General features: G+C 38.2%; 1 protein-coding gene across 2 annotated transcripts in view; it reads right to left on the minus strand.

The window, feature by feature from the left end:
- The window catches only part of GSPT1 (G1 to S phase transition 1), a 33,613-nt gene extending 13,700 nt beyond the window's left edge, over positions 1–19,913 (minus strand). The window contains exons 1-6 of one of the 2 annotated variants that reach the window (XM_045819372.1): positions 19,263–19,913; positions 7,026–7,067; positions 6,864–6,905; positions 5,888–6,112; positions 4,651–4,684; positions 651–728 (exon numbers count right to left, since the gene is read on the minus strand). In XM_045819372.1, coding sequence (XP_045675328.1) covers positions 651–728; positions 4,651–4,684; positions 5,888–6,112; positions 6,864–6,905; positions 7,026–7,067; positions 19,263–19,626 — 785 coding nt within the window. In that variant the 5' untranslated portion in view covers positions 19,627–19,913. Of the gene's footprint in view, positions 1–650; positions 729–4,650; positions 4,685–5,887; positions 6,116–6,863; positions 6,906–7,025; positions 7,068–19,262 lie in introns of both variants that reach the window. The other variant, XM_045819370.1, reaches the window with a different exon arrangement.
- Between the last annotated feature and the right edge of the window lie 556 nt (positions 19,914–20,469).

Here is a 20,469-nt window from a genome sequence, read left to right on the forward strand (position 1 = left end):
TTACTAAAAAGTATTTCAATATTACTTTGCCAGGTAAAAACTAAGTTCAAATCATCCATAATAGTAGGCATTAGTTTAGATTATCTTATTATCTGTATTTCATAGTATGTACTCATTATTACAGTTTTCCCCTTACAGAGCAATATAACAACAAAAAACCAATGTCCCATTCAAATAAAGCTTGTTAACTTTTTAGAAACAAAATAGATGAGGTTAGAAAAAAGAAAAAAGTTAACCTTTTCTCTCACCACTCAAGGAAACCACTGTCAATAATTCCTTCCATTCTCTGTGTCTATACAGTTGATGATCATATTCTAAGTACTATTATGTTTTCTGCTTTCTCCCCAAATTCCACTCTAATATAAGTTCTGTTCCTGATTAATATAAATTATTTAAATGTAATTTTTAGTGGTTAGATAATGGCCCAATTAAATGGATGTTTTATAATTTTTTCAACAAGTCTCTTCTTACTGGATGTTTGGTTGTTTCCAAATTTTCTCTTAAGTTTTGAAGTCATCAGGAAATAATCTGCATAATCTGAGGGGAAAGAAACTTCCTTCGTTATGACACCATTTCAGTAGACTACAAGAACAGTAAGTGGGCAGCAGTTCCTTAAAAGTAATTTATAATGTCATAAAAATTTAGCATACCAAGTTTCTCTGTTTTTTTCTTTAGCTTCTCTTTCATATTTCTCAAGTGTCCTTTTGTCAACCATTCCAGTCAAATACCTAAAAACGTTTAAAGAGAAAAGTAAACACAAATTACTCAGTGAAATTAGGAAAACTTTAAAGTACTTAAAAAGGAATTTCAACTCTAAAAGTATAGCTATTTTAAAGTAAAGGTACCTCTGGTGGATGATTAGATCAGGAAAGTTTCAGTAGAAAAGATTTTTGTATAGTCTCAAGTGATCTCCCACAAAATAAAGGGGAAAAATAACTTCACAGTGGAGAATCCTGGTTGATAGCACCTTAACTAAGTAATTTTGGCTAATATTACCAGTAGTAAATAAAACATACTGAATATAGACATTTTTTACCCCAACTGGATGCCCTGAGAAGAGTGCAACATATCTTTTGTGATATACTTGCCCAAAATACCTAACTTCAGTCTGATCATAAAAAGCACTAGTCAGCCCAAATTGAAGAATTTCCTATAAAATAAGTAAATACCACTCTTCAAATTATGAAGGTTGTGAAAGACATGACTGAAGAAATGTTGCATGTTGAAAAAGACTAAGGAGACAAAACAACTAAATGCAATATTGAATTCTACAACAGAAAAACCTTAGTACAGAAGCTGGTGAAATTCAAATAGATTTGTTATTTAGTTAATAGTATTATAGCAATGTTAAGTTTAAGTTGTGATGGCTGTACTATAGTTATGTAAGATGTTAACATTAGGGTAGGTTAAATGAAAAGTATATGAGAACTCTGTGCTGTTTTTTGTAACCTTTCTGTAAGTCTAAAACTAATTCAGAGTAAAAGTTATTTTAAAAAAGCAAATGTAAATACTATATTAAAAAGAAGATTCCAAAAGTGTTGGTTAGGCAATTAAGTATTCCTAATACATTTCAATATTTAATATTTTAAAACTATTTCCCAAAGTGGGATTATTTTTTCCATTTAATTTTTAAGTATATTTTATTGATTATGCTATTACAGTTGTCCCATTTTTCTCCCTTTTGCTCCCACTCCACCCAGAACCCCCATTCTCTCCAGTATTTCCCTGCTAGTCCATGTCCATGGGTTATGCATGTAAGTTCTTTGGTTTCTCCATTTCTTATACTGTTCTTAACTAGCTATTTTGTACCTACCATTGTGCTTCTCATTCCCTGTAACTTTTCTCCCATTCTCCCCTTTTCCCCAACCTGCTGATAACTGTCCATGTGATCTCCATTTCTGTGATTCTGTTCCTGTTCTAGTTGTTTCCTTAGTTTTATTTTTTTGAGGCACAGTTGTTGATAGTTGTGTTTGTTGTCATTTTGCTGTTTATAGTTTTGATCTTCTTTTGTCTTAGGTGAATGCCTTTAACATTTCATATAATAAGGGCTTGCTGATGATTAATTCCTTTAGCTTTACCTTGTCTGGGAAGCACTTTATCTGCCCTTCCATTTCAAATAGCAGCCTTGCTGGATAGAGCAATATTGGATATAGGTCCTTGCTTTTCATGGCTGAATACTTGCCAGTCACTTCTTGCCTGCAGGTTTCTTTTGAGAAATCAACCTTATGGGAACTCCTTTGTAGGTAACTGTCTCCTTTTCTCTTTCTGCTTTTAAGATTCCCTCTTTATCTTTAAACTTAGGCATTTTAATTATGATGTGCCTTGGTGTGGGCCTCTTTGGATCCAACTTGCTTGGGACTTTCTGAGCTTCCTAGACTTGTATGCCTATTTCTGTCACCAAAATAAGGAAGTTTTCTTTCATTATTTTTTCAACTAAGTTTTCAGTTTCTTGCTGTTACTCTTCTCTTTCTGGTGCCCCTATTGATTTGGACGTTGGGACGTTTATAAAGTTGTCCCAGAGGTTCCTAAGCCTCTCTTCATTCTTTTGAATTCTTATTTCTTCTTTCTGTTCCAGTTGAATGTTTATTTGTTCCTCTTGTTCCACATTGTTTATTTGAATGCTCGTTTCCTTCCCTTCACTGTTGGTTCCCTGTATATTTTTCTTTATTTCACTTTGTATAGCCTTCACTTCTTCCTTTACTTTGTTGCCATACTCAGTCATTTCTCTGAGCACATTTGATAGCCAGTTGTTTAGAACTCTGCATCTAATATGCTGGCTATCTCCTAGTCATTTTGATCTGTTCTCCTGCAGCTTTGATCTGTTCTTTCATTTGGGCAATATTTCTCTGTCTCCTAACTTGTCAGTGCACCTGTTACATTGTAAAGGGCAGAGCCGTGGGTATTTGCCAGGGCACGGCAAACTGCTTTGCTGTGTTATGGCGCTTTATGTAGGGGAGGGGTCAGAGAAGGAACAATACTGCTTGCTCAGCTCTCCCCCCACTATCAGTCACTTCCCCTTCTTCCTGCAAGCAAATGGCACCGTTCCAGGTGTTGGCCTGGTGCTGATTCCTGGGTGGGTGAGCTTGTGTACATTCTAGGATTCTGTGGGCCCCTCAAATAGACTCTCCTGAGACTGGCAGTTTCTTCTGCCACCCCAACCCCCACTAGTTTTTACAGTTTGAGTTATGAGGCTTTATTTTCCCCATGCTGGAACCCTGAGTTGTGTGGTCTGTCTTGGGCTGGGATAGCTCCCCAATTGTTCTTCCTGGTTTTTATCCATATACGAATGTGGGACCACCCAGTCTGCCAGCTGCCGCCTCACACTTGTCCTCTCTTCCCCAGCTGCCCACCTCTGCCCCTCCTACTGATATGGATGAATGTTTCTTCTTAAACATCTTTGTCGTCAGACTTCCATACAGTTCAATTTTCTGGTAATTCTGGGTGGTTTTGTTTTTATATTGGTTGTTATCCTTCTTTTGGTTGTGCAAAGAGGTGAAGTGTATCTACCTATACCTCCATCCTGGCCGGAAGTCTCCAAAGTAAGATTACTTTAAATATTCCTTAGTAATTCCAGTTCTGGCTTTCATCTCTCTGGGTTCTCTGTGCAGTCTTTTATAGTGCATGTTTCTAACCATTTGGGTGTAGAATCCCAGTGAAATAGCAAGGAAAATTATAGCCAATAAGCAAAAAGTATGCATTCTAAAACACAATAGCAAATGGACCCAATACTTTTAAGTGAGAACTGGCAAGATTACCAATTAAGATTACTTAACAAGGCAAGACAATGATGACATACCCTCTCTATCAGGGGTGTCCAACCTTTTGGCATTTCTGGGCCACATTGGAAGAGGAAGAGTTGTCTTGGGCCACACATTAAATACACAAACACCAACAAAAACTGATGAGCAAAAAATAGGTTTTAAGTAAATTTATGATTTCGTGTTGGGCTGGATTCCTAGCCATCCTGTGCCACATGTGGCCGACAGGCTGCAGGTTGGATACCCCTGCATGCTCTGATGACAGTTTAAAGAAATGGGTCTAATCTAAAAGGGATGAAATATTTAGAACCTTTTAACTTAAAGATTTTTCAATACTAGGATACATTACTGACAGCCACTCATGGTGTCTTCATACCTTGATAATTTCTATAATGTGATAAAAAATTATCTTAGCATGTTAGCCAGATTATCTATCTCTGATTAAACCCACATAAATTTAAGGAATGATAAGGAAAAACCAGTTTCCTCCATGCATCAAATTCAAGAGCTGGTTTTCATTATTCCAAGAAAATTATATTCAAAGACTAAGATTTCCTATAAGCTCGGGTTGATTCTATATTAGTTTTTATTTAAAAAATGTAAAAGACAGCTTTCAGAAATATATTTTATTTAATATATTTATGTTACATGAGAGTCTGACAGTAGTAACAAAAGAATTTTAGTGACTGCCTACACTCCATCGGAAAATACTATGATCACATTGCAAAAATTACTTCTTAATATCAGCCTTCCCTATGGGTAATGTTATTTTATTATTAATTTTTCTTAACTTGGGGTGACCTGTTTTATATCCTTTGTATTATTTTATGAACATCTACAATTCCCAAAATTCACTCACTTAACTCTATTATTTAAGAAAAAATATACTTACATTATTTGCCCTCCAATGGTTGACTTGCCAGCATCTAAAAGTAATAACATCATCAACAATATGCAAAGCACAAGTGTAAAAAAATATTTTAAAAAGCCAACCAGTATATACACTTAATAGAACTAAAGATATGGTTTGGTATATACAGGATGAGGTAAAAGTAGGTTTACAACTGTGAGTCTATGAAAGAGTTTCTTATATTATTCTATTCTATTCTATATTATATTATATTCTTATATTATTATTATATTATCTTACACATGCACAACTGTACACTTACTCTTCTCTCACCCTGTTTAATTAAATCTTGCAAAAGCAACAGAAACTGTAGGAATCTAGGGCATAAGCCCTGGTTAAGTCCTCCCTTGGAAAATGAAGCTGCTAAGTCCCCCTACAGCTCCAATAACGTAGAACTACTTTATTGGTAAAGAACAAAAGAAAGAATTTTTTAACAGATTTGCTCCCTGAACTTCAGCTAAGAGTCTAGCAGAAGAAGAATAAAAATTACCCAAGGGGAGCCTCAGAGGACAGCAGAAATAGCCAAGAGTTGTGACTACATTTAGGTAGTCTGCCTTTCACCTTTAGCAAAGAGACAAGTGTTCCTATACAAATTTCAAAGGAGTTCTTGCTACCAAAAAAGTAGAATGGTGTATCATCATATTTAAGGGAAGGCAGTGATAAAGGGAAGAAAAAAAGGGTACATAGTTCTATTATTTTCTTCTCACAATTTTGGGGATAGGTCAGATGATTAAATATCTAAGTAAATCAAATGAGTGAGGTTTTTTTGTTTTTGTTTTTTTGTTGTTGTTTTTTTGGTGCTAAATCAGCAAACTGATTCCAAATTACTAATTCTCCTATCCCACAAAATCAAACTACCTAATAAGGTTAATACCACAAAATTAATAGGTTAAGTTCACACACTAAAAACGCACATTCCCTAGGATATTAACAGATGTCATAATATGCTCACCCATCATCAGTGGACTAGAGACTAATTATGCATTACACACAAATATACTGAAGCTTATTTTCTTCCAGTTTCCATGCCATTAAAAAATTGTTCATCTGCCTGACCTCTGAGAACAAAGTGTTGTTTCTAGATTATTCTGCTGGCTGAATAATCTAGAAAGTTACAGTTCAGTTTCACTAAACATCTCTAAGTCACTACATAAGATGTTCTGTTTTATGTGCCCAATAACTTTGGTCATTTCTTATCACAGCTATGAATATAACTTACCTACATGCCCAATGAATACTACATTCACATGTTCTTTTTTAGGAGCACCTGGTGGTGCAACCACAGACTTAGGTTTTGGTATTTCCTCTTCCTCCTCCATCATTTCTTGGGCATTTTCTTCTGGGGGCCTTCCATCTCCCAAGGAACCACCCCCGGGCTCGGCTTCACTTATTTCTTCTTTGTGTTCCCATGATTCTTCTGGGGACATTTCTGTCTCTCCATTTTCTACTGAAATAAGGGATTTTAACTTAGTATTCTAAAAAAGATTTATAATATATTTTAAAACAGATACTTTCAAACAAAAATTGGAACTTTGCACATTTAGTTCCATTTCCTACTGTCTAGTGATACATAAGCAAGAAAATCTCTTTCACAACAGAAATGGATAATAGCTTTCAAGCTGGCCTCATTGCTGACATCAGAGCTGACTCAGAGATTATGAGAGATTGCCATATTAACAAAGCTTCATTTTCATAAGAACAAACATGTAAGCAGGAGGTTGAACATTCCTAACAGCCCTGTTATTCTAGTATCAAGATGCCTTAACAGTGGAAAAAGGAGGAAATTTTAAATCATAACATAGGAAAAGTATGAAAGCATTTAGATTTTTTTCCTCTGCAAGTAATAACTTTAGCATCAACTTTATTAATAACCGGGGGAATATGCAACCCTTAAGAGTAATCAACTTACAAAAGAGAAGAAAATTTTCACAAAATACAGTAAATAGAATAGATACAACTATTTAAACTGACTTTAACATTCCTCCACTCAAATCTTTTTATGTTTGCTATCACTAAATTTATCACAGCAGTGTTAATGCCCAATTAGTTCTGCTTTCTAAATCTTCATAGCAAAGACTCAATGTCAGTTTTAAATGTAGGCATTACAATAATCATAACACTTACATTTGCCCCTTAAATCTTGAGAGTGAAAGAGTTTCTTATTACTGTATTAATATGGTCAGAAATTTTCTTACCAACAGGTTCTGAAAGTTCCATGCTAACAGCTGAATTTGAACCTAGACAAGAAATTGAGATATAATATATATTTACAAAACAATATCTAGCTTTATACACCATTACACAATTTAATGTTTTCTCAAATTAAATAGTAAAAGAGTCATATCATAGAAAGTTACCTTCACACAATGACTGTTCCTCTTGAGAAGGTTCCACGGGTGCTGTTTAATAGAAATAAATTCTATTAAAAATTAATAAGACATATATCCATTTTACTTACATTTTTAAAAACAGAAGTTCAAAACATAACAAAAACCTCAATGATTCAGACCAATGACAACTCAGGTTTTGAAATCAGAAGTCTCTGTTTAACCTACTGAAAAAAAAACTGAAAGGTGTTCATAAAAGCATGTTTATTCTCTTAATTTACTTCATAAACTTTTCCTTCACAGATACTATAAAAGTACTGTGTTGCCCAGCACAGATCAAATTAGTAAGATTTTGCTAAACAAATACACACTACTTTCCTAAATTTCCTCTTGGTAGCTCTAGTCCAAGAAGGCTACGCTTAGCCCTTTTAAAATTCTATAATCACATGTTATCATCATGATGCTTGAATAAATTACATTTGATACCAAGAAAATAAAGGAATTCATATAAAATCCCCCAATATATATATATAAGGCCCTTACAACACCTTAGAAAGGTGATTATAATACCAGTTTTGTTCTATGTTAGAATTCTAAAATCAAACAATCCAGTTTCCACACTGCAGATCTACTTGTAACATCACTAGAAAAGAGGTATACTGATACCAAACTATGTTTAATTTTTTTGTATCTGATAAACCTAAATGATACTCCAATATGAAAGTACCCTTGCTTTAAAGAATCTGCAAAATATTACACAAAGACATCAAAGAATTTGAAGTCACACGAATCCTCCAAGTAACGATGAAGAAAGCAATTTCCTGTCCCTGAAAGGCACAGAGTAGAGTAATCAAGGTTTTTTGATTCAAGTGACATGTCAAGTATCACTTAGGAAGATTATTCTCTGGTAGAATATAGACGAACTAGACAGGGAAAAACACTACAGGTGGAAAGACCAACATCACTACGACAAGAAAGCATGCCACTATGATAACTGAGCAGTAAAACCAGAGATGGGGTTAAGTGCAATGGTAATAGACACAACATGTGACAGGAGTAGGAAGAAAGAGTGAAAAGTTTAAGATGACCCCAGCCTATGTGACTGATTAGCAGGATATCAATAGAAACTGGGGTGAGGGGGGTATCATTTGAACTAGGTTTAGAAGGGAACAGGAATTGTACTTCAGACATAATATAGATTAACCTTTCTTTGTTTTCCCACCTCAAAGCAAAATTTATGGGTAAGGTAAGGAAAAAAATTCAATTTTGAGAGTAAGCCAGGCAGTTCTAAGTGAGTAAGGTTCATATGCTGCCCTAGAGATGGAGGAGGCAGCATGAAGTAGTGCTAAGAGGCTAGAACTGAGATGACTCCTGACTTTAAATCATGGCTTGTCACTAACAAGTTGTGAGGTGCAATTATTTCATTGGAATTATGGAAAATCAGCCACTAACCTGACAGGATTATTGAAAGGATTAAATGAAAAAAAAAATACATTAACAAATGCATTTTTAATTGACTAGTGTCAATTAAATGGCAACTCCTGGCACCTAGCACATAAGGAACAAATGACAGTCTTCACCCCCTAACATGTATTGAGTATCAACTCAATTTTATCAACTAACATGAGGTTTGTACAAAAAAAGTCCAGTCATTGTCACTATAATGAGAAATGTCTGTGTGACGTTAATGGGACCAGGCAGCCAAGGAGAGTGAACTGGAATGAGCATGTGTAAACAATAACAACTTCCCTGTACTGGTCAGTGGGGGCAGTAGATACCATCAAGTGAACACGTGTACTGTGTGGCCATCAATTTCAGAATGACTGAGCAAGTACAGCAACAAATCTGCATCACATTTTGTGCTATGCTGGAACATTCCTCCACAGAAACTACTCAGCTGATTCAGAAGGCCACAGCTATGGGCAACTGGTTATTGGCAACTGCATTACTACAACACTCCTGCTCATGTATCATGTCTCATGCAGAGTTTTTTTTTGGCAAAACAACAAATCCCCTAGGTGATTCAGCCCCCTATAGCCCAGATTGGGCACCCTGCAACTTCTGGCTTTTCCCAAAACTAAAATCACCTTTGAAAGAGAAGAGATTTCAGACTGTCAATGAGATTTAGGAAAATATGATGGGGCAGCTGATGGCAACTGGGAGAACTATGTGAGGTCCCAAGGTGCCTATTTTGAAGAGGACTGAGGCATAACTGTCCTATGTACAAAATGTTTCTTGTATCTTCTTCAATAAATGTCTATTTTTCATAGTACATGGCTAGATACTTTCTAGACAGACCTTGTCATATACTGAGTGTCTATTATGGGCCAGACAGAGATACCAAGCAATCACAAGTTGATGGGCGGAGGTGGTGGCAAATTATCCTAACTCCAACTAATTTTTATTGAGCTTTTATGTGCTGATTGCCACCTCACTTAAATCCCATCAAAATCCTATGAAATACTACAATGACTACTCATCTACCATACAGGCATATCAGACTCAACTGGGCTTTTCCAAGTTATTCAAGTGCCACCTTGCATTTTCTCAAATAGCCTCTGTTGTGAATCAGTCGGTAAAAGTAAACTAAGTTATGATGTACAAATATTTTAAAGCAGGAAAAAGGGATGACTGGTATGGTAGGTTCCTCTTCCATCGCCTAATAAGATAGCTACCAAACTATAACTGAGCTTTTCAAAACCAAATAGTAGATACAACTGACCACCTACTTCTAGAACCAGTTCTTAGATTTACAAATACACAATACTGTATGTGCATAAGGCTGTAAAGTACTTCTTCAGTGACATCAGTCATGAGACCACTTCCACATGGCTGCATAATGCAGCATAATGAAAAATCTTGTTCAGTTTTATTTTCCAAAACATCCTACATTTATATGTTTATCTTAAGTTTGTAAAGCTCAGAGAGGCAGAGGTAGAGTCAAGTACCATAAACAACTAAATGTTTAATATACTGAAACTAATATGAAATAATATTGAATGTAAAGTGTAATGGAAAAATTAAAAAATAAAAGAAATGCTTAATATACAGGGTCATGATGATATTAAAAGGCTCAAAAATAAGAAGTTGACCAGTTTTGTTATGCTGTAAAAAAAGCTTTCCATGTATTCAGATGATGGATCACATTATAAACCCAATGGTAATGCTAGCAATGTTTGCCAACTGACATTTTGGAATGATGAGCCAGAAAACTCACAGATACAGCAAAATGTTCTTTAAATTTAAACTTCTCAGTATGATTATACCCAGCCTTCACACAAGTACAAGCAACCTTCTCCTGTTGCTTCCACTCTGGTCTTATTCATACTGCATATCACATCCAGATTTTACTGACTACTAATGAGCAAGGGCTTAGAATTCTACTAGGCCCCAAGTCTTTTGTTCATGGTTAGCAAAAAGATAACCATTATTAGACCTTGACTTCTCAGATCCTGTATGGTTCATATCTGCTAGTGAAAGAGAAGTTAGTAAACCTCCCGAGGAATGAAATTAGGGTTTCATATTTTCCAGTGGTATTTCCATGTTCAGAAACACCCTTGTCAAGTATTGAAAAAAGGAACAATTCTAATTAAGTGGAAAAGTTATCCGAGTGTACCAATTTTGAATAAAACTGTCACACCCCAAATTAAAAAGAGAAACTAATACTATCGTTTGTGATAAAGGAAGACTAATGAACTGGTTGGTTGTGATCTAGGAAAATTACCACAAATTTTAAAACAAGAAATGAAAAGATTTTTTTAATCCTCATCCAAGGATATATTTACTGATTTATTATTATATTTTTTTAAGAGAAAGGAAGGAGGAAAGAGAAAAAAAATTGACATGAGAGGGAAACATCGATCAGCTGCCTCCCGTACCGGCCCTAACTGGGGTCCAATCTGAAACCTTTTGGTGCATGGGACGATGCTCCAACCAACTGTGCCACCTGACCAGGGCAAGAAGGGAAAAGATTTTAACAGAAGACAGTAATTTGACATAGATGATAATGTGGATTTCTAAATTGTTAGTTAAAATTTGACCTTAGTGAAATAAGCCGGCTAGACACAAAAGGTCACATATGCTGCATGATTCCATTTATATGAAACATTCAGAATAGGTAAATTCATAGAGACAGAAAGCAGACTGATGGTTACCAGGAGCTGGGAGGAAAAGGAAATGGGGAGTAACTGCTTAATGGGTAGGGTTTCCCTTTTGGGGTGACAAAAATATTTTGGAGCCAAATAGAGGTGGTAATTGTGCAACACTGAATATACTCAATGCTGCTGAATTGTTCACTTTAAAATGGTTAATATTGTTATGTGGATATCACCTCAATTGTTGAAAATATAGATTTTTTTAAAAAAGATTCATCATAGATCAAAGGGACTCCACATACATGGGATAGATAATGAAAATTATGATTTGATTCAAGGTGTTTTAAACACAAATGTTTGGCCAATCCTTGAAGTGCTTAATCCATATTTCATAAATCAGCAATTTAAATTTGTACTGCTTTAGATATAAAAACTAATCTTTAATCTTCTTTACACACTAATCAGTGATATTTAAAATGGTTACCTTAACTAAAATTTCAGTCCTGTTAGCTAAATGCTGTGTTCATTAAAGAAAAAAAAACAAAAACCAAAAGCAATTGCAGTGCTGTCACAGAAGTCACAAAAGTCTTACACTAAACTGAGAAACTGTGCCAATTCTGTTCAATATAAGTTTCTTCAATGATGGAAATGTTCTATATCTGTGCTGTAACATGTCCATCACTAGCCACATGTGGCTATTAAGCACCTGAAAGATGGCTACTGTGGAGGAACTAAATTTTAAATTTAATTTTAATTTACTTAAATAGCCACGTGGTTCTCAATTATCATACAAACTTATCTTACCTGATTTTCCCCTTCTATCCCATTGCCCAATCACCACCCTGAAGGACTAATGATTTCTCTTCTGAACTCCTCTAAGATATGACCCTTCTTTCAATTATAGGTACCCATATATTGTATATTATCTTAGTTCTTGATCCCTAGGACATAGACTTCCAGAATGACTGTGGTTTTCTGAAATATAGAAACTTTTCTGTCTACTCTTGTAGTCTCCACAGGCTCATACAGTGCATTATACAGAATATACAACTGATTTTTACTGAATTAACTTCAGCAGTTTTCTGTTCATTTTCATGGCTCACTAGTTCCCTGTAGTCTTATCACTTCACTTTTCTTACCATCCCTAGCATCTATTTATGTTTGCCACATTTCCATTAGGATTAAATACAATAAAAATAATTTTATATGTGCCAGTTTTCTAAGAAGGGTAAAGAAACCATGTTCAAGAAATATTAAAGTATAGCTTGAGTAAGAAATAAAAATTCTCTAGCACTCAGGTAACCATACAGTCTTACCAGAATTGCACACTGAGGCATTTTTCTCCCACAGACAATACTGGAAAATAGTAAAAGCACATTATCAGAAAGAAAAGACCACAACACATAAAATTACTGTGGTGCTGATTTAATTATCTAACCCTCCCAAAATAAAAAGGCACAATGCTACAGACAGTGAATAGAGCTGTTGAAAGGATTTTCCATCATCATTTCCAAAAATGCAGGAAGAAGCAATGTCAAAATATTACTTTAAATTATAACACTGCCTACTTACGACAATGTCACTCTGTTACTACTGAGACAGACATGGAGACTGTGCCATAGTCCACAAACTCATGGGCAGTTTCTGAAAAAGTGTCTCAGCCAAAAAGATCCCTTAATATCGAGTCACGAGAAAAGGACAAGCAGACTCACTGTTATTAGAATAAGCTTTGAAATCAGACCTACATTCTAATCCTAGCCCCTCCATTTATTCCTGGATGTCACCTCAATAGTTTACTTAGCTTCTCTGAGCTTTAACTTTCTTATCTGTAAATGGGTCAACAGTCCCTATACCTCAAAAGATTGTTGTAAAAATAAGGGTATATTAAGCATGTGGTAACTGCTCAATAAATTTATCACAACAAGCATTTCAAAACCCCATTATAGTTACAAAAACTTTTGAGAATGAAATATAAGACTTGGGGTGGTGAACATACAATACAATATGCAGCTGATGTATTACAGAATTATATATCTGAAAACTATGTAATTTTATTAATCAATTTCACCCCAATAAATCCAATAAGTTAAAAAATACATCAGAAAATGGGAGAAAGAAATGAAATATAACACAGGCAAACTCTAAGGCTACTCTCAGAAAATCCATACTGGTTGTAGTAATTAGCTTTTGGCATACCCTATTTTCCATTATTAAACAGCATGGTGTGGTGGAGAGTGCACCAAACTAATAGTTGGCAAATTTGGATTGTAGATTCAACTGTCATTAACTCTTCTGAATAACCTTAGGCATTCACTTAGCATTTCCAGGCTATAGTTTCTTTATCCAAAAATGATGAGGTTGTCTTACTGTTAGGGTCATTTCTATTCCTAACATTCTAAGAACCTATTTATTTATTCAGTCACGAATGCAATGCCACATATCAACCTGATCAGACTTTCTGTAGATAACTATAATTCCACTGTACTTTCCAAACAAACCTGAAAAGCAGTCTTATTTATGATTTTATACTCTATATACAGTTATACCTCAGTACTCATTGGCTTCAGAACTTGTCAAACCCTGTACTAGTATTTTGACAAGAAAAAAATGTTTCAGCACTCGGTGCTTGCTGGGGACTCATCACACTTGCCAGAACTTGTATGAGTCACAAGGCCACTCCCCAAGAGAAAAAAAAAAATGTTTCATTATTCAGTATTTGTTGGTTTCGGTACTCGTCAGAACAAATCAACAAGTACCGAGGTACCACTATACTTGAAAAACAATTTGAGGCATATTTAAAATATACAAACCAAAACTATTTCAGTCAGCCACAATAAGGTACAAAGATAACAGAAAAACACCCACCTGCAACCAAAATCAACCACCCAAAGGAGATAAACAAAGACTGCTTAGTAGTAGGGTAACCTACTGGAGTTCTATAGAAATAGTCAACCAGGAAATTGACCCAGTGACATTCTAAGGTGCATGTTTTGTTTGTTCCTAGTAAAGTGACATGCAACAATAACCTGGTTTGGAATTTGATGTCGCCACTCTCAGGCTAGTGAAAGATGCTAAAAAAAATCCTTACTGTTCCTCTCACCTGGAAAGTAGAATTATAATGGGGACCTGGTTCAACTTGAAGTACTATAACAACTAAATTTCCTTATAGCAAAGCCATTTATGAAAAACAAAAACACAAAACAAAAAAACAAACAAATACATCTGTAGCCCAGTAATGCTTTGTTAAAATCTACTGAAAACAAAGGCAAAACTCTTAAGAAACTTTGGTATGAATCAAAGCTAAATGACAGCTAAAAAAAGGAATCTGAGGCTCTCAGAACAATCAACAATAGTCAACTAGTAAACAAAATCTTGCTCCCCAAAGATTGCGAAGAACTTTGAGCAGAATGATGACATTCTAAATTAACATGCTCCACAGAAACACCAGTGAGAATCACAATAACCAAACTCACTGCTGTTTAATATGAAAGAGACAGGTAGTGTAAAAAGATACCCAAAACTCAACTCTAGCAAATTCCTAGCAAACTTAAAAAACTTAAGGTATTCACAACACTTATAATATAGATAGATCTTTCCTTTCATGATTAGGGTGATAAGATTGAAATTATTTACATAAGGGAAGCTGTGAACAATTACTCTTCTTAGCTTTGAAAGCCCTCTACACCCTCTGTATAGGCCTGTTACTATGTTGTGTCTTCCATTAGGGTAAATCCTTTCTGGACTCATCTTGGTGGTGTCACTACAAGTGCCTAAAACAGCATCTTGCATTCTGTAGGCAGTTCATTAACTGCTACACATATATCTGAGTAAAACCAGAGATTCACATCTCAAAAATTTCCCTTCTAATATTGCTCACTCACCCCAAAAGGTTATCAAATCTTATTTTCCTTTCTCTTCAACCAGAAAGATAATACTATTTCAACACTGACACTTCCTCCCCTCTAAACTAAGTAAAACAAGGCTTAAAATCTGTCCTCTACATTGTCCTCTACAATATTTCCCTACCTTGCTCTCATAAATTTTAATTGCTGCCTTTTCATGCAGTACGGTTGCAGAAAAAGTGAAAAATAAACGACAGAGAACATAAAAAGCCACGTACTCACTGCGCTAAATAAAACCCGATCCAAGGCAGTTTCTTCCCAGTCAAAATTTCTAACAGGTTAAACAATTGTTCAACATGGCATAGCACTAGTTCCCTAAATCCTCCCACTCAAGTCATTCAAGCATATAAAATCATGAAACAAGAGCCCAGATCCAATAAACTAATAATCAGTAAACCAAGGTAGGCGGAAAAACCACTCCAGGTGCAATACTTTTCCCTGACCTCTGCATACTCTACTCCATTCACTGTTGCACAAAAGCCTGAAAAATCCTTTATATCAGAATTGTTATTGCAGGCATTTCAGTCTTAGAAGAAAAGGGAAACAAATCTAAAGCCAAGAACCTTATCAATCTAAAATTATCTATCAGCCAACAGGTAATGGTTAATAATAATAAAGTGTAAGAGTCTTCTGGAGGAAACAATCATTACCACTTTGATTCTGTATCTTCTCTATTCTGGAGATGTCACCTTGGAGACTATTCTGTGATTAACAAGCATCTACCAAGTAATGATTGCTGCATAACTTTGTGGATATACTAAAAGCCACTGAAAAATACATTTTAAAAAGGCTACATGAATATCTCAATCATTAAAAAAAAAAAAGGAAAAGAAAATCCGTCCCCCGCAAAAAAGGCAGTCAGTAGAAACCAAACATTACAAAACAAACATTTCTCTTTAAAATTCAAGTTCCACAATACAATGTGCTACACTCTGGAGATAAATCCTTCTCCTCTGGGGACCTATACTGAGGACTGCTGGTTTTATCCGATACTTATTTTCTAATGGAAGGGTTTTGAGAGGTGCTGAGGGTGAAACAGCAGAAAGAACACTACACCATTACTTTGAAGCTCAAGCTGCTCTAAAATCCAAGTAGTCTGAATATCTGTGTCCCACCCTGCAAATCCTTAGGTTGAAAACCCTAATACCTGAAGTGATGGTATTAGGTGAGGCCTGTGGAGGGCTCTAAAGAGCAGAGCCTTCAAGAATCGGATTAGCGTCTTTACAAAAGGGGCAGCAGAGAGCTCCCTTGCCCCTTCTGCCTTATGAGAACGAAAGAAGTCAACAGTCTAATTATTTAGAAGAGGGCCCTTGTCCAACCAGGCTGGCACCCTGATCTTGGACTTCTAGCTTCCAGAACTGTGAGCAGTAAATTTCTGTTGTTTATCAGCTGTAATATTTTGTAATTTGCAGACCAAAGGAGCTTAAGACACCAAGTAACCCTGATTAACACTGCTAAACCTTTTCCTCATTTATTAAAAAAAAAAAAAAAAAAAAGCAATGAACGAGGTGCAAACTGGAAATTAAAATAAATACATTTTATCATAGAAAACGTTCGTTCTAGTACACATAACCCTTCTCTTCTATATTTTTATTCATTTTAGGATCTCTACGTTAAAGAGCATTACCTAGCCAATTTACTTGGATCTGTAGAGAACTGAACTAAAATGAATTATATCTGAATGGGTTATATACTTAATCCTGTTTTTGGAACCCTATAATAAATTTTCAAAGAGATTCTAGGTCAACACTGAATCCCAAGCTGGGATGCCTGGGAACAGGCACAACCAGCAGCCAGCCTTCCAGTGAAAGTGAATGACACTTTGTACAAAAGCATGTTACTACTCTTCAAAAACAAAAAAAAATCAATTAAAAGCATCTTCCTCTACTGATTGCCTGCGACACCCCTATAGATTTTCAAAAACAGCAAAGAAACTAGCCTATTTTCAAAAGAAATGACATATTCATCCTAGTCAGAGATATTTTTAAAAGTTTTTCATTATAGCACTCTACCTCTACATTACTTCAAGAGCCCTTCTGGTATCCAGTCTAAAAACACACCTACCACAAATTTCAGCTATGGCTTAACAACAAAAAGGAACAAGTTAGCCCTACTGTTTAATTCCTCACTATAAAAAAATTGCTAACATTATGGTTCATCCTTTGTAAATTTCAATCTAAATTCTATTTCCATTCTGCCCCTCCCCCACACCCCCCAGCTTCTCTAAGCATAGTTTTCTGCTCTGATGGTATTTTATGGACTTGAATGGGCTGGTACAGCAATCCAAAAGTCCCACAAAACTCAGGACCTCAATTTAAAAAATCCACTCTTTTTCAAACAGATATCCAACATTAACTGACATTTTGTAGAAGCAGCTGGTAAAGTCTGTAAGACTAAAATAGGTCTCTGATAAAAAAGAAAAAGTTGACCATAATGTACGAACTTTTCTTATAAACACTTTCCTACAAATTTTTATATCTCTAACTTTCAGTAGGTCACAGAAAAGCTGATTAAGAGTAAAATTGCAAATTAGCAAATATCAGGAACAGGAAACATTCTCCTGGGCAAGAGGTAATGCCTAGTCACTCAACAACGACCACCATTCCAGACCACTGCTCTAAGGATGGCTATCCCCTGATGGCTGATGAAAGATAGACTTGCAAATAGGTCTAACCAGAGTGGTGCTGGTGGCTCCAGAGTGAGGAGGGAGGGCCAAAAAAGAAAATGTCTGGATAAAAGGGATCTGGCAATGATAAGGCACTGCGAACAGGCACTTTTAGGGAGCTGGTAAGAGGACTAGTTTAAGTAGCCAAAGAGGCCTGATCTAAGCAAAGAAATAAAAACTAAACTTCCTTGCTCAAAGGGAAAACATCAACCACTCACACAAGTAAAAGAAATACCAGTCAATAAACAATCAAATCCAAACTATGTACTCACATACGTACATACTTGCAAAAGTGTTTCTCCAAAGTCTCTTTTTGCCTCTAGAGAGAAAACTGTAGCAAAAGTTCCTGAAGAAGCTAAAGTAGAGCACTTTTATGGTGTCCACTTATCTGAGAAATACTACAGTATAAAACTTAAAAGAGAAATCGACAATCTGCTCTCACAAATTGCTGGGAACAGCTATGATCCAGTTCCATAACCTGGCTAAAATGCAAGGACAATCAGCCCTCTCCTTTTTCTCTTTAAGCCACTACTGACAGTCCCCAAAATAAGCACCTTTTATATAGGGAGAATACTTATGTTCTCTCAATTGATATTCCTCCAAAATCAGTACCTGAAAGCATGCTATCACGGAAGCGTTCCCTAAATACAGGAAGATTTTTAAAGACCGAACTTGAAATCACTGAAAGTTTGTCTACCTATGGTCAGAACAGCACGTGACTATTAAGTTATAACAAATGCTCAAGTGTCCGTCTGAATAGACGAACAACAGCAACCTGAATAACAAAAACGATTGACACACTGAAAATTCTAAACCTGTCACCGACGGACTAAAGTACAAGTTCCACTTAACACAAATTAATGTAGCTCCCTACCCACATTAAGTCAAGTATTCTAACTTTGTGTTATTTTGTGAACTTTACAAGCTTACAAAATGCTAAGGGTAAAAAAGATCTTTGTATTGACAGCCAACAGTTTCGGCCGCATCACAAGACTGCAATGCATCTTGGGATTCCTTCAGGCCGGTTCGGTGCCCATAGATATTTAACACGTAATTAGTTTCAATAATGGAAACTGCAGGAAGAGACGCTCTCTGTCCTAGGCCAAAGGTGAAGGGAAACTTGAGCATTCGTTCTCCCCAGCTCCTCGTACTTCTCAAAGCCCACTCAAAGGACTTCTGACTTCATCTGTCCTCACTCCTAGGCCTGCTGTTACAGACCCCGCTGCCGCCCCCTCTTCGATTCCATACAGTTTCCACCTCCAGTGGGTGACTGTGATCCTAGGGGAGGGGAGGGGAGGGCCATTGGCCCCGCAAGCGTCCCCAGCGCGCCTCTCCCGCCCCGCCCGGCCTTCCGCCACGGCCACCGCACGCAGGCCGACTCGCCGGCCTCGGGCCGCCCCACCCAAGACTGCCGGCGCCGGACGCCGCTGTCAGCGCCCCACGTGCCGCCGGGTCCCAGATCCCCCGGCACTGCGAGGCGCGCCGCCAGACCATAACGCATCCCCATCCCATCCTAGATGGGCCCAGGCCCCCGGGCCGCAGCTCCCGCCCTCGCAGCCTGGCCTCCCCCCATGTCTTAGGGCTGCCCCAAGTCCCAACCCTTTACCCGAAGAGCCTCCCGCGCCGCTGTCGGCTCCGTGGTGGTTGGCGGAGGCGCCAGCCTGGAGTGGCGGCGGCTGGGCCGGGCCCCGCAGGAAGGAGGGCACGAACTCGGCGGCGTGGACGTTGGGCACGAAGGGTTTGGCGTTGACGTTGAGTTGCCGGCTGAAGGCCGCACTGAGGTGTTCACGCTGGGCCTCTGCCACGGCAGCCGCTGCGGCCAAGGGACCACCGGGGCCGCCGCATGGGCCTGGCCCGGGAGCTTCCATGTCCGCTTGGTCCCAGCAGTCGGGTGCCGAGTCGCTGCTACTGCTGCCGCTGCTGCTCCCGCCGCCGCCGCCGCCGCCACCACCACCACTGCCCGGATCCATGATCGGGGGGGCCGTGTGTGTGATGGAGAGAGGGCGGGAAATGGAGGCGGGGGCGACCGGCCGAGAAGGAGCAGGCCGCGCTGACCTCTGGAAGCGGCGAGGAAGAAGAGCCGTGGGCTAGCGACAAAATCCCTGGCGTGGTCGCGGCGGCAGCTCCAGTCCCGACTCCGCACTCAAGCGGCAGCTCAACCTTCCTCGTGTGTGCGAGCAAATCTCCTCCCACCCAACCCCAATCACCTCCGACCGCCTCAGCGCCAACCCCACGCCTGCCGCGGGCCGACCTCTTGCTGCCACCCGTACGTTCACCGTGGTAGTTCTCGGCCCTCTGCGTTCCCGTTGCTGGCTAGGTAGCGCGGCAGAAGATGGAACTACGAGTTCCGGCAGTATCCGCGCGGCTCCGCTGCGGTTTCGCCGGGGCCGACGGGAGTTGAAGTTTCGGGGTCCGGAGCAAACGGAAGCCGCTGGGGCTCCCGGCAGGCACCGCGAGGAGGCGTGGAGGTGGTGGCCGCAGCCCCACCTGTCACGGAACGGGGGCAGGAAGGCAGAGAAGCAAGCCCCGACACGACTCGCTGCCCGGTCGCGGACTGCGAGCCTCTTGGCCCGCAAGGGTGGTGCGTTCCGCCCAGGATGCGGGAAAATGGACAGCATTTCTAACGTGGAAAAAAAAAAGCTCTCAGCATCTAAAAATTCTTCCTTCTCTTTGCAGCAGCTTTCTCGGCCTCACTGTTTCCATACCTTTTCTCTTTTCCACCTTCCTTGTCCCCTCCCCCAGCCAGATTTTACCCTACTTTTCAAAGCCGACACAGAGCGTCTTTCATTTTATGTCTCGTTTGGTGAAAGAGG

Source organism: Phyllostomus hastatus, unplaced genomic scaffold (assembly GCF_019186645.2).
Source record: "Phyllostomus hastatus isolate PE091 unplaced genomic scaffold, TTU_PhHast_1.1 phas_scaffold_385, whole genome shotgun sequence".
Lineage (NCBI taxonomy): Eukaryota > Metazoa > Chordata > Mammalia > Chiroptera > Phyllostomidae > Phyllostomus > Phyllostomus hastatus.